The 14,643-nt window shown below is 43.2% G+C and overlaps 1 protein-coding gene across 3 annotated transcripts in view; it reads right to left on the reverse strand.

Annotated features, from left to right (window-relative positions):
- Positions 1-14,643, reverse strand: part of ABCA1 (ATP binding cassette subfamily A member 1) — an 88,192-nt gene that overhangs the window by 64,458 nt on the left and 9,091 nt on the right. For all 3 annotated transcript variants that reach the window (XM_041407491.1, XM_041407489.1, XM_041407490.1), the window contains exons 2-3: positions 7,123-7,266; positions 1,028-1,121 (exon numbers count right to left, since the gene is read on the reverse strand). In XM_041407491.1, the coding sequence (XP_041263425.1) occupies positions 1,028-1,121; positions 7,123-7,188 (160 nt within the window). In that variant the 5' untranslated portion in view covers positions 7,189-7,266. The remainder of the gene's footprint in view (positions 1-1,027; positions 1,122-7,122; positions 7,267-14,643) is intronic.

The raw sequence follows: 14,643 nt of genomic DNA on the forward strand, positions 1-14,643 counted from the left end.
CAAATTCCATGTAAAGTATGAGATTTAACTTGGGGAAGTTTTAACTATGCTGTTGAGCGCTGAAAAAAGTGAGTTAGGCAGTACATGGATCAGCAGAGTCCAAAGTGTAATGGGAAACTGCAAACACTAATACCTCAGCTTTAAAAGATACCAGCAGCAAACAGCACAAAATGCCCCAGACACAGCAAAGACAGGATAAGTGCTGTAAAAGGGAGTTCTTTCCTTATTTCAAGACAGAAACACTTCAGAGGGCCCTTCAAAAACATGTTTTGCTGACCCTTAAACCTTACCTTGCAGTAATCAGGCTAAGGAAAGATAAACAAAGAGCTATGCCACAATCAGTTAATTGCAGTATGAAGCTGTCACCAAACACAGTAAAACACCACGTTGCTAATCAACAAGTCATGCTTCCTAAATCAAATGACAACCAAGGAGACCTACAGATAGTCATTTATAAAGAACAAGCTTCCTTTGAAAGAAAAGAAGAAATGTGCCCATTTAGGATTTAAAAAAAAAAAAGGTAGAATTGTTTTTCTGTCAGCAATGTATGACTGCTGAATCTACTAAATGCAGAGCTGACACTGTAATAGTTTGAAGGAATGGAATCCTTCTTGTGCTCTTTAATGCGATACATTAATGCACTTTATTACCTGGAAACAAGATTGCCCTCTTAGAGATCAGAACACTGCATTCTTTTATGCTAAGTCACACACAGATCAAAAAAGAAAAATAAGACTGGGGTTCTGTGCACGTTTTACAGATACTGCAGAGTTGTACAGCAAATTCTTAGGTAATATAAACACAAAATGAGAAACAGCAAGAAAAAGAGCAGCAACCTACAGTCCTGGAGCAACATCATCAGTTAACTGCAGTTCCCAAGGTGGAAGCAAAGGAGTTATTAAGCTCTCCTGCATATTTCTGACTGAAGTAGGAAATCACTCCTCTTTGCATCTTGCCAGCTGCATTATTGTGTACTAACCATGAAAAAACAAGCATTCTCGGTGCAGCTGCTGTGTTTGATACTTACATTCATGCTGCTCATAGGGCGGATATGAAAGTCTTACAGAGATCAGGATGAAGAAGATAAACAGAGGCCAGGCAACTTCGATCAGCAGCTGGAACTGGAAACAATAAAGGCGAAGTATTAAGACATCATACTCAAAATAAAGGTCAGAACAGAAGTTCTAGGACAATCCACTTTTAAGCCAAAACAGTTTGGTAAGCACTGTCTCACTTGGCACTGCCTACGCATGCCAGGATCAAGAAGTTTGTTCCTCCAGCTTCAGAGGATAATCTGCAAAGAACTACAATTTTTTTCTCATTGATATGTGCCAGTTATTCAACTAAAATGGATGTGCTTAAGGGCCATTTTTGGCTTATTTTAATATTTTTCTCTCCCCTGACTAAAAGAAAACTCCCAATTAATTTTTCTAGAAATGAGCTGAATTTTTTATCCCATATTTTGAGGCAGTGGGGTACTTCTATCCCATTCTCACAGCAGACCATTAAGCTTCTACCCTAACACATCAGGCATGGAAACTGTGCTGATGCATGCTACATCAACTCTTTCAGTACTGCAGGAATGTATTGGTATCTAGAAAGCAGAGCTACCAAGATTAGGCTCATATCTAGTCTGTTTTGTTCCAATTTATGTTTTTCCTGAAGGTAGGCAGCACCCACTGGTGCAGGTCATCTACAGCAAGTGAGTATCAGGCAGGCAAATAAAGAACTCAGTTATTTAGAGGGACAAGACAAGAAGAAGAAATAGCCTGCTATTAAATATACAACATTTCTTAGACAAAGAATTGAAGTGCAGGAAAATTCACTGAGATAAGTCACATCCCCCAGAAGCATGTGGACAAAAGCAAGTCTCCAGCCCAGAGCTTCTGAGAGACAAGCTCAAGTTTCCCAGGCTTGAGCTTCAATAGCCACATCCCTACTTTTCACTCCAGAAAGACTGCATAAACATGTAATTTTCAGTAAGCTATGAGACAAGGAAAATCTGAAAACTTTTTATGCTGCTATTCTGTATGTTTCTCATCTATTACTAGTAGCAGAACAGAGTGTTTTCTTGGTCAAATGAAGAAAAACCTTTTGCACTTCTTTCCTGAAAAACTCAGTATTTTCTAATAGGAGGTCTACATCATTCTCCTTAAAAGCCAGAGTGTAAGACCTGCAACCTAGAGGGAGGCAGTATCCCCACTCACAAACATGTTTTTCCATGTTCCATCATTAACAGCTAAAACTGGATTCTTAACACTCAGCACAAGGCACTTCATGCAAACTTTGAGGTGACAGACTTCTAAGTAACTACTGTACCTCAAAATAAGCACACACTGTAAAAACAGAGCATTAAAACCAAGGTCACTTAATCCAGCAGAGGAAATTATGTAGGATGGCTTTTCACAGATACCCTTCATAACTGACATCAAACAGCAAATAGCACCCCTATCTAAAAGGTATAAAAATTGAGCATCAGTCTTCCAGGCACTCCCGGTAACAGTGCCAGTCTCTGCAAGATAATTCTAGGATATTATTTTACCCATTGGATCCTGAGATTAGCTCAGCTGGTTAGAGCATGGTGCTTTTAACTTCAAGGTTGCTGACATAATCCCCATGTGGGCCATTCGCTTAGGAGCTGGGCTTGATGATGCTTGTGGGGGCCTTCCAACTCAGAATATTCTGTCATCTGTTATTGTCATGCACACACTGTACAACTACTGGGTAAGAAACACCACTGAGACCACGCTAACAGAGGTGCCAGGAAGAGACCACTATCTCTGGTCTCTTATTACAATAAACGATGTAGTGGCAGCACACACTCAGCCATTAACATTGACAGCCTGCATTAAACAGTGCCCTGGCTTCCAGAGATCAATGTTTAGACGTAAGACACTGACAACTTGTCCACTCCTGTTTTCAAGATACTCTTATAGTGGCTGCCAGGATGGCATAGCAGGACTTTTCCTCCACCTGACAGAAAAGTGGCTATGAAACCAGGACAAGTCCATTTCATCTTCCAGCATCAATGGTCATGCTTTAGCACACAGCACAGCCCTCTTGCCACCTGGCTGTAGGCAAGCAGCATGCACCCCAAAGCAACTACTGCTACACTGTCTGGAGAAAAACAGTCTCACCTGGACTTGTGGAAGCTTCCTGGGCTGACCAGCCTGGACAGACAGCCTCTCACAGCCCTGAAACTGCTACAGAGCCAATGAGAAATGCTGCCCTTGAGCTCAAGCCCTGGCCTGCTCAGAAAATGAGCCCCAGCCACACCACACTGGGGTGCCCAAGGGGCCCTACTGCTGAAGGGGAACAGGCCACCTGCACACACAGCTTCTCTTCTGCACACCTGGCTACTCAGTCACAAAGGTAACCACATGTGGGCTGCATGCACAACACACCTCACTTGGCACACCAACAGGCTCGGGGAGGATAGAGAAAGGAGCAGCTCAAACTGACCAAGTTCACCTTTAGAGCTGAAGGAAGGCATCATAGTAGGTACCAAAATGCTACATTTGAGAGACAGCTGGTAACTGCTGCACCAGAGGCTTGCACAAGGACAAGATCAGAGTGTCAGGAGCATGTCAGTAGAGACTTCTCAGCAAGTCTCTTTTGCTGCTCAACAAAAACTGAGTTATCTTCCTTTGCTCCTAAAGGTCAGTAGGTTCCCTCCCGTACTGCTTCCTGACCCTGCTGTGACAGCACTTTTCATCCACTCTGGCCCTTCCAGACAAGGACACAAAGATACTAAAAGGGAACATGTCTCACTGAAATTCATTCTAAGCAGATATTGAAAAACCAAGTCTCCTCTGCCACTTTTGTGCTGCAGTGACCAGCCTGGTAAATAATGAAATGAATCTTCAAGCACCCAACACTTCACCTATCCCTGCTCCATCTGGACTTGAAGAAGGAACATCTCATTTGTACACAGCAGGTGGATTCAGCTAGGAACAAATGTGTCCTAATTTTACCAAGGTTAATCCCTAAAGCATGCCAAATTTATACCAGTTGCCTGATTCAGGATGCCATTAAACACTGAGCTCTACATAGTGTCAACAGGAAATCTGTTGAGCAAGAACTAAGTAGACTATCACCCCATCCCACCATCAACTCTCCTATTCCCCTTTATGGTCCAGTTTCAATGCAGGGAGCTACCAGAAGCTGATCAGTCTCTCCATGCAAGTTTGATGTGTCTACTCATTTTCAAGAAAGCAGGGAGAGAAAGGTCTTTACACAGTGACCCCTGAACATAATTTTTCTTTCCTCTTTGCCCATGTGAGCTCCTTCCCCCCACTTCAGTGTTGTTGGAAGCTATCCAGTACAAAGTAACACTTGAACTGCACACATTAGGGTGAGCTTTGAACCTAGATTTTGCAATGCAGCCCAAACTCACAGCAGCCAACGATGGGGTTCAGTAGGAAGCCAAGGCTAGTCCACATTTTTTCATGAGAAGGGTAAGGATGAAACTATTTCTAGGCTACACCTTCAGTAAGTACAATTGGGAGAGAGCCTTCAACACAACTCAACTCAAGGACAATGGTCTCCCAACAGGAAAGCAAAGAGAGAAAGAACTGTGCAGCTGTGGTAACAGCATGGTAAGAGGAGATGTTCTGCTTCTTCTCTACCATTTCCTGTTAAGTGGGCTTTTCCTCCTGACATCTTCGCATTCCAAATGAGAACCAGTAATGAGAAAACTGCTGCATAACTGAGGAACCCCACAAAAACAAGCCATGTCTCAGGCCTTCTTTATGAATTGACTAATAATCAGCGTGGAATGGAGATCGTGAGCAGTTTCATGCCCTCTGGGGTATTTGATGGGAAACCAGTACAGCAGATCTGCAGATACCTACCTGTCAGAAGGTACCAAGAAATAGCTGAGCAGATCCAGAATGGTTACCCTACTGCATTTCTCTGGCACCACCAAAGAATATGAATGCACCTCTGCTGCCCAGTACGCCTACAGCTACCTTGACATGACACACATGTTAAACTCTGACCTTTTCACACCTGATGCAATATTGGGGCTGTTCAGCCTGGAGAAACACTCTCTAAAACTACCTGAAATGAGGTTCTAGCAAGATGGAGGTTGTTATCTTTTCCCATGGGAAGAGTGACAGGACAAGAGGACAGAGCCTCTAGCTTTTTCAGGGGTCAGGTCAGACATTAGGAACAATTTTTTCACTGCAAGGGTGAAAAGGGCAGGCATTGGGAAAGGCTGCCCAGGGAGGTGGGGGAGTTGCTGTCCCTGGAAATGTTCAAAAAATGACTGGACGTGGCATTTAGTGGTAGAGTTTAGAGTTGGCATGATGGTGTTCAGACGAAGGCTGGATTTGATGATCTTGGAGGTCCTTTCCAAACTTATGTCTCTATGATTCTACTATTTTCAGAAGATCCTGGCAAAAATATACCAAGCCATCATTCACACTGTAAAATTCTGCTCCTCTGAAATAGTCTCCTGGCTTACCTAGTTTAAACATCACTCCAAAAATCCCACAACATTCTAGAATTCCCCTACTTTCTAAAGGCACCCTGGTAACAGGCAAAATTTAGGCCTCCGGAAGCAAGACAGGAAGAGTATTTTTATTTCTTAGGGCCTAGGTTACATGGGCATTTGCTGAGAAGAGCCAACCTTAAGGAGCCACAGCCAGTTTCAAGACTACTCTCCCAACTTCATTTGTAATATTCTTCTAAACTATGAGACTGTTCACAAGGCCAGCATGTTACCCAGATCCAGAGAGCAGACAAGCTCACTCCTTGCAGTTGACACAGTCCATGAGCTCTCTGGTGGACAGTCCTATCCTGGGAGGTCAAGCTCCATGAAAAGCAAAAACACGCAAAACAAAAATTTTGTCGTCCTGGCAGCTCTGTCTATATACAAGAAAAGACAAGGAGGCGGTGAACCCTTTTGTCTGTTTTATTTAACAATGGACTAATTCCAGCTCTGAATTCACTGGGCCCAAGTCCTGTAAAAACAAGTCTTGGACACCTGAGTGAAGACTTCAGGGACTGTGATCATTAGCAATGGTAAATATGATAGCCTTTCCTCCCTTGTGACACTGAGTTTCTAAAACAACACAACCCAATCAGCTGGCAAGCATCCTGACATTTGAAGGGTTCAGAAAGCTTATCAGAGACCACTTTCCACTCACCACTGCAGTAACTCGTGTTCCTTTCACATTCCCTACTGATACCTCCTCAAGGTCAGATCTAACAGGCCAGATCCTCTGAACAAGCCTATTGCACAAGTCATGCCCTTGTCCAACACAGATATTCCCTAAACCCCTGTGCTTTCTCGGACTTTTAGCTGCTTGCAAGAGATATAGCATCCTATGAGGTCTCAGTCTTAAGGCAAAAGAATTTTAAGAACACCACACTGGATCCACACTCCTGTGCCATTTTTATCACAAGGAGAAATTCTTCTTATGTATTGTCTATTCTTAACAGGTAAATTTCCACACTGTTAACAGATGGTGAGGAGAGCATTTCGGCCACTCAGAACATACCCTGGCAGAACAACATCAGTTGCCTGGGTTTATCTTCATGCCAATACAAGAACATGCTTCATGCCATCCACTTCTGTTGTAAAGTTACATAGCAGGTTTGGGATACTCTCAATGATTAAAGTGACTGGAGATGTCTGCTATTGCCTCTGCCACTTCTGCCATTAGGAAGCGGCAAAACTTTGTTGCCATTGTTGCAGCTTGCAGCAACAATGACTCACAGGCACATCCTCGCAGCCTGGCAACGCCTCACCCACCAAGTGGAGCAGGTCCCAGCATGGGTTTTTATTTCACATTTGTTTTGCTGCACACAGCACTCAGGCATCCTCTTTGCCTGATCCGACACCAGTGTTTCAGTACTCCAACACTCTCTCACACTGGAATTCAGGACAGAAGTCTTGAGCACCTTCAAGCCCTCTGGTTTCTCTATACACACCACTCTCTCCAGTTTGAATAGGGTCTTTCCAAAGCCAGATGAGTTGCTCAGCCAGGGATCACTAGAGGATGAACATTAAGTAAGATACAGGACGTTTCCCTGTTTTTCTTGAAAAGCTGTATAGTCATGTAAGCTACAAAACTGTAACTTAAGATCTCAAAACACCCTTGGGCTAATACTTACAGTCTGTCTTCTTCTGTAGGTAAAGTTCTTCCATAGCAGCAATCCCAGCTGAGTCCAGAAAGCCATCTTCCTTCAGCAAAGCCTAGAAGCTCCCTTTGTGTAGCAGCAGCAGTACACAGTACAAATGTTCTGGCCAGGCATTAACTAGTTAAAGAAAAGAAAAACAGGAAAAAAAGTTGGACAGGGAAAGTTCTGTCATTCAAAACAGAAAAGGTAACAAGACAGGCTGCACTCTGTGACCTTGCAGTCCCTCCATGGAACACTGCACTGCCTTCTTTGTCACCCCATGCTCTCCAGCCAAGTCTCATAGGTCTCAGTAAGCTCAGATTTAGACTCACTGTTTCTTCTCTCAGAGCTCCAAAGCAAAAAAAGAGGTTTGTAATACAATTCTCTTATTTTCTGCCCCAGAAATTCCAAGAGCAAGGACAGCCCAGAATGAGAATAAGTAAGAGGCTTTGAAAAATGATTTAAAGATCCCTCCAAAAAAGATTGAATCATACAATTCAATACTTTTCCTTAAAGCCTCTTCCCATATACACTTTTATAATGGTGAAAAGCTGCCTGCCAAATTAGGAAAACCTTTGTTTTGAAGTCCAGTCAACACTGCTTGTAGGAGAAACTGTTATGCATTTAACAGGCAAGGGAGAAATGCCCATTCCCTTGAAAGTAAGTGACTAAGAAGGACGTTAGGGTTGTTAACATTTAGATTAAATAAATGGAAAATTGTTGTGTGTTAAGTGTCTGTCTTGCTACAGTATGAGAGTATGTAGGATTAGAAAATATTAATTATTTTAAAAAATTATTCTCTTTGGTGGCAATTAATAAGAGCCTAGTATAGGCTTGGTACTTCTTAACTTACTTCTGAGTTTTAGGGCCACTTCAAATTAAGAGCAGTTGAATCCTGAGCAAGTGTCTGCACAGGAACTTAGTTAATCCACATTAAATTAATTCTGATTTATGTACCTGCATACACTCTGTTGACAGAATCAGCATTAAGAGGACAACTAGCAGTTGATTCAAACACACACCAAGACAACCACTCTTTCCAACACCTCTTAAATTGGGAACACACACATTTGATTCTGGTGTTGATAACAGTATCCTAGCCCTAATATTCAGAGTTGCATGTCTGATTGCAAACTGCATTGAAAAGATTACAAAAAATACATAAATGTGCTCAGAACATAAGGCCTCCTCTGGCCAGACCTACATTGGAGAAAGATCAGACAATAAATTAAGGATCTAAGCTTTGAGATGATGAACAATTGTCATCTTTAAGTCTCATCCAAAAGTAAATTCCAATGACTTGCAGATTAAAAACTTGTCTCTTAATAATTTAGAAATGTGTTAGAAAAAAATTCTCTAACATGACTAACAAAAATAAACCTGTTACACCGAGTTCCGTAGATGATTACGCTGTAGTACCAAAACAGGCCAACAGTGCTTCTTAACACCAGTACAGAGAACCAAGGAGCAGTAATAGATGCCTACAAAACCTTACAAACTGAACCTCATACCAGCACACCAGCAAGCAAGCATACAGTCATGGGCTCATTAACCTCTGCCAGGTGCTGCTCTAACTCACTGACAGGACCTCCACAGACCCTCCTTCACAGAGGGATTTACAACTCACCAAGCAGGACAGCCATCCTTCCCTGCCCAGTGCATCCTGCTGGCTGGAACACCCTGACACTAACACACTGCAGATGCATGCACATCTGGCTGGTAGACCATGAATATCATACTTGGAGAAAGGCACTTGGCAGGCTGCTGGCACATCCACAGCAGGGAAAAAGCCTGCCATTTGAGGGGAATCTCAGAGGACAAATCCTGGCTCTGATGACTGCACCCATGCTCATGGACCCAAAGCACTCCTCTGCTTACAGCCTTGGATATACTGGGGGTGGGGACAGGATGTCTTTGAAGCACCTCCTCTTGATGTCAATATTACATATCTAAAACTGCAATCAACCTAGCCACACAACTAAGTAGGGAATATTGTTACCTCTCCTTTGTACTTCCTCCACTCTTAAGTTTCTGAATAGTATTTGGGGGATTTGTCTACACTTTTACTCACTCTAAAGAGAAACCTGGATTACTTCTCACAGAGTACAAAGGCACTTACTGACCAATAATGTAGTGCAAAATCTTTCTAAGAACACTAAGATAATGGCTCTATTCATGCATTTTTCCACAAGAATACTGGTACTGGTCTGTGGTCACAGACTTCCATTTGATTTTTGGTGCTCTCCACCATGCAACAAAACAATCTTGGCCGCCTGAGGCGAATCCTGCAGCTACTGGACAAGTTTGGCATACAGAAGTAGATGACTGGAAGGGACTGTACAGCCTTCTAACAGTCACGGGTAGTTATGCAACAGCTGTTTTTTATCTTTAGAAGGGTGTTCAGAGTATCCACTCCATACTTCATTCTCAGGCCCCCAATACTGTTAAATCTCTGCAAAAAAACCTAATTTCCAATGTTTTCCAGAAATTAAGGCTAAACGCCAAAACCCATAAGAATAGAGTGCCACAGGAAGAGTACAAAAAAGTATCCCATGGAGAGTCAAAGTGACTTTTGGTGCTCTCATCAATGGAATTAGACCCTATTCCTGCACCTTAATACCCTGCACAGAAGCAAAACAGAAGTTCAACCAGTCTGTGGAATGAGCAAATCAAAGGGTAGCTGGTTTAATGCACAACATTGAAAATTCAGATACTCATCCTTTGCAACTGCAGTTGGCCCACAGGATCCTGAACATGGAAATGCTGCTTTAGAGGCTGTAACATTCACCTCATGTTAGCAAACTGTAGAGAGCTAAGAGCACGTATTTTATCTTTTAACTCATCTCAGCTGACCAGCCAGAAGCATGCACAGCCAGCAAGATTCAGCTGTGCCACCTGCTTGAACTTCAGCTCTCCGGAGTTAAGCAAAACTTTACTGGGAACAAAGCAAATGATCTGGCCTGTTCTGTCTGGACAAAAGTTTTAAATGACATAAAAATACTAGCTTTTGAGGACTGTCCAGGTGTAGGCATACCAGCTAAATCCCTGCATTAAAGTAGGGCATGGAGCCTAATGGCCGACTAACCACCAAGAGCACAACACCTGAGCCTGAAGTGTATCCAGTTCTTCCAGCCATGCCGGGTGACAGCTGCAATGACACTCTATGCACCAGTCAGTATCTGTTACAGACCAAGGAACAGGTTTGTTAGTCACCTCTGATTTTCATCCACAAAGGCTGACATGCTTGGTTCACTGCTGACACAAGGTTCACTTGAATAACTTATCCATCAGAAAGCACTCAGCAAACTAATACCAGAGGAAAATGGCTGAGCATCCTTTCAGATGTTCTACCAGCTCACAACAGGCAAGAACTGCAAGCCAAAGATGCAGAGAACTGATCAACCCAATGCTTCTAACTTGGCTAGAGCAGAAGTCCCACTTTATCTCCACTTCAGACCAGTCTGGTAATTCCAACATAGCTGGGAAATACAACTTGCCATTTAGTACTGCAGTGCCAAAATTGTTAGTTTCCAATGATTGCTTTATGTCTCAGCTATGCAAAATTTTGAGCCAACAGCAGCTATCAGTGATCACTCCTGACACTCACTCAGAACTCCCTGAAGCAGAAATACTGGTTTTTGTCTAGAGTAAGAAAAGCTGCAGGAATCCGTCCCCAACAGCACTAATTTTTCTGTGATATGAAGCACCACATTACAACACCCACCTGCACAATTAAAGCATGGATTACATGCACTTGTCCCATGGTCTGCCTTGCAGAAGCCTCCCTCCACATGACATTTCACCCTGCTGCAGAAATCCTGAACAGCCTCCCGACCTACACAGCTGCAATTTCATCTCATTTTCTGCAATTCAGAAAATTACTCAAGAGAAAGTTAGGCTACAGGGCAACCTCTGAACATGATGATAATGAAATACATCATTTGGCCAGCCCTTTCTTTCAAGAAAGGGTGCTAGCCACTATTTCAAAGTAGAATGGCTGTTGGAAAGTCCATTAGCTGGTACACCAACAGTCTCCAAACCTAATCCCTCTTAAATATATGTATTTTTACAGCTGTAGATTTAGAAAGTAAAAAGCTCAAGTGGCAGAAAATCAGTTCTCCACCCCCTTGCCTGGTGTCTGCACTAAGTAAACATAAAATAGCCTTCAAAAGCAGCTTTCTGCAAACAATGCAGCTGTTTGCTTTCTTTGGGGAGGCAAAAAAACCTTTCCCCTAGAGAAAAAAAAAATTTAATCACTATTTCAAGAGGGAACAGAGTGAACTTACCAAACCTTACAAGACTAGAACATTTCAGAGCTCTGGCAAGACACTTTTAAACTAAATCCTTGTCAACAGGTCTAAAAAGCTTTCACCAGTTCTCCAGGAAGACTCAGTGGACTTCATGAAACAAGCTAGCAGCCCTCGTCCTTTAAATCACATTTTCCTTATCACAGAAGCTACCATCACTGGCAACTCTCCACAGATCAAGTGGCCATGGAGAGTACAAATCTAACAGCTACACATTATGCCCTCATGAGCTACAGGAGCCAGCATTTTCCTTTCTCACAAGCAGACATGACCTGGCACTTCTGCTTCCTGCCCCACACAAAAAAATTGTACATCTGCTTAACTCCAACAGATCTCGTCTATACAAGCATAAAGTCAAATGAGACTCCTTTTGGAAGAAAAGAAGCAACTAAAACATAAACACTGTATTTCTGCAGAAATACAGTCCTCTTTTTGAACACTGATAATTGTCTTGAAATTTAATTTCTTTTAGGTAGTGTCAAGCTGTATTTTGCGAAGGAAACAATATCATGAGCCATGTGAATTCTGCAAATCCCAGATCTACAGTCCCCCAGTGATCTGTATGCCTTCAGTGGAGAGCAGATCTGTCTCAGGACTGTGGATATGAAAGCAGGACAGAAGGGCCTCACTCATGAACTGACATTCTGATTGTGCTGGTTTTGCATTAATTGATATTTGGTGAGGGGGGAAGAAGCCAGTCATGGAAGTGATTTTCTAAGAGAAGCTGCTAACAGTTTCCTCTGTGCCCGACAAAACCAAACAGTAACTACTTTTGAATATTGACACTTTGTTAAACCACTAGAAAGCTGAACACGCCTCTGCGAACACACTATTAAAAACGAACAAAGCCCGTGAAAAAGCTCTCTTCCGGCTCTGGAGAAAGACCTTCCCTGCTCCCAGCCCGCTGTGGGAGGGGAGGCCGCGGGGCCTGGGCCAAGGCATGGCCGGCCGCGCTGCTGACATCCTGCCCGCACGGCATGGTGCGGCTGAGGCCAGGGTGGCCCTGCAGCCCCGCAGGGAGCGGCCCTGCGGCTGGAATTGAACACAGCAGGGCCCGGAGACCGGCCGTGCGGGCGATCCTGACACAGCCCCAGTGCGGCCTGAAAATCCATCACCACGACTGCTTCGGCCGGCAGGGATCACATCATCATCAGCAGGCCCCAGGCGAGATACTAACTCTTTCAATCCTTAAATAAGGCTTGCAGACCTTCAATCCTCCCTCGAGTGAGAGAAAAGGACAGAGTCAAGACACGTATAGGAACAACATGAAGACACCAATGTCAATGAAGAAAGAGTCAAGTCCCAGATGGAAGGAGAATGAGGAGCTGCCTTAGGTTTGGGCTGAAATCCTCTTGTAAGGCTACAGAGAAGGATGTAATTGATACATCAGACTCTTTCCTTATAACTCATTGAAAAGTATGGGGAGATGAAACATTCAAAGATATAAGCAAAGGCATCTATGCTAAAGCAAGCAGATGTTGAAGTAGCTGTGACCGCATGAGAAGTTTGAACAGAGAGAGAAAGAAGAGGGATGAAGACCCTCTGCCCCCAGGGAAAAAGAAGATGACCTCTGTTCCCAGAGATGACGATGATCTCAGAGATAGATAAAGAGAACATTTGCTCTTGAACGGCTCATCTCTAAAATAGTACCCCATAAGTAGGCATAGCCCATAAATGCAGCTGTGGGAAAGCTGTGAAAGATGGGAGGGATTTCACAATTGGAGATTCCTGGGCAGCTGCTATTAGTGGAAATTAAAAGCTACAAGAGAACTGTTTTTGTGGAGAAGTCTCCATGGCTTGGCAAGAGAAACTCCTCTCCCTAAATGAACTGAAGAAAGACTATTCTAGAAGTAGTTCTAAAATAGAACTGACTTAGAAGTCCCAAGTTTTGTCTCTTTCTCACTGTCAGTGAGAAAGAAAAGAGGGTGTGTGGAGGGAGAGGAGAAGTGTTCTAAAGGTTTTATTTTGATTCTTATTATTCTTTCTTTTAGTTACTGTTAGTACAGTTTTCTTTATACCCTTTTAAAGTTTTGAGCCTGTTTTGCCTTCCTCCTAATCCTACCTCACAGCAAGAAATGAGTAAGTATATTCTAGTGGGTGCACTAACACTTGGCCAGCACTGAACCATCACAATAACTGGTGCATTGGCCAGGAAACCTTAAATTGGTGAACCAAAACCACTACACTGATCTATACAAGACAAATCACCAGAGGACTAGTGGCCTGGATGGGCACTAGTGTAGCAGAGGTGCAATTAAGTCTAGAGTCCAGAACTAAATCCCCAAATCTCCCAAATCAAGGTCTAGCACCTTGGCCACTTCTCTGCCAAACACCAGGATTTCCCTTCTTCCAGCACAGTAGCTGTAACTAGAAAAACAGTATTGATCCCGATTATGTTAGGATTAGGCTAGACAAAGAGCAGCTGTGGACAAGTGCAAGCTATTTTTGTCCTGCTGCTAAAGATCTAATTGGACATAAAATCCCCAGAAGGCAGTGGAAACAGGCAGTGAATAAAGAACCAAAAGTAATGTCCATTCTGTGACCTAAAGTCACACTAAGCTTGCAAAGCACAAAGGAACAAAGCTGGCATTCCCATCAGTAAAACTTTCAAGCAGTCAAAAAACTTAAGACATCTACTGGAGCTCTAGGAAAGAGGGGAAACTGCCACCTGAACAATGACAATTTTATACAAATAACAGCGCCAATCTTTTAAAGTAATCTTTTAACCCAAAGAGCTTGAAATAGGTTGCAAAACAGTGCCATAAAAAGTATGAGCAGCACAGAGCTCAATCCACTCACCTAAGGCCACAAGCAAGCAAAAGCAGAGATTAGAATGAAACCATCAGACCCCACACATCCGTCTCCTGGCTTAAGCACTGTTGGAGTCTGTAGCAGACACAACTAGTGCAGGATCAGCAGTGGAGGTGTGAGCTTTGGACCTACGCGGTCTTGCCTGGGACACAGGATCGTTATCACTGGAGGCACACAGACACTAAAAGCTGGTCTTTCATAATCTCCCCACAGAGGACATTTCTCTCCCTTCTGCCAAATGCATAAGGAACACAAAGTTTTCTATTCCATCTAAAGAGCTCTTCAGTGAGAAGTGCCTTCCTCTTCAAAATCACCCAGGTCACATCACAGAGTTTACATCAACTCCTTGTTCCTAGCAATGTGATTGGAGAGCTTCTGGGTCAGCAGACAAGAATTT

This window comes from Onychostruthus taczanowskii, unplaced genomic scaffold (assembly GCF_017590055.1).
Source record: "Onychostruthus taczanowskii isolate IOZ18803 unplaced genomic scaffold, ASM1759005v1 scaffold267, whole genome shotgun sequence".
NCBI lineage: Eukaryota > Metazoa > Chordata > Aves > Passeriformes > Passeridae > Onychostruthus > Onychostruthus taczanowskii.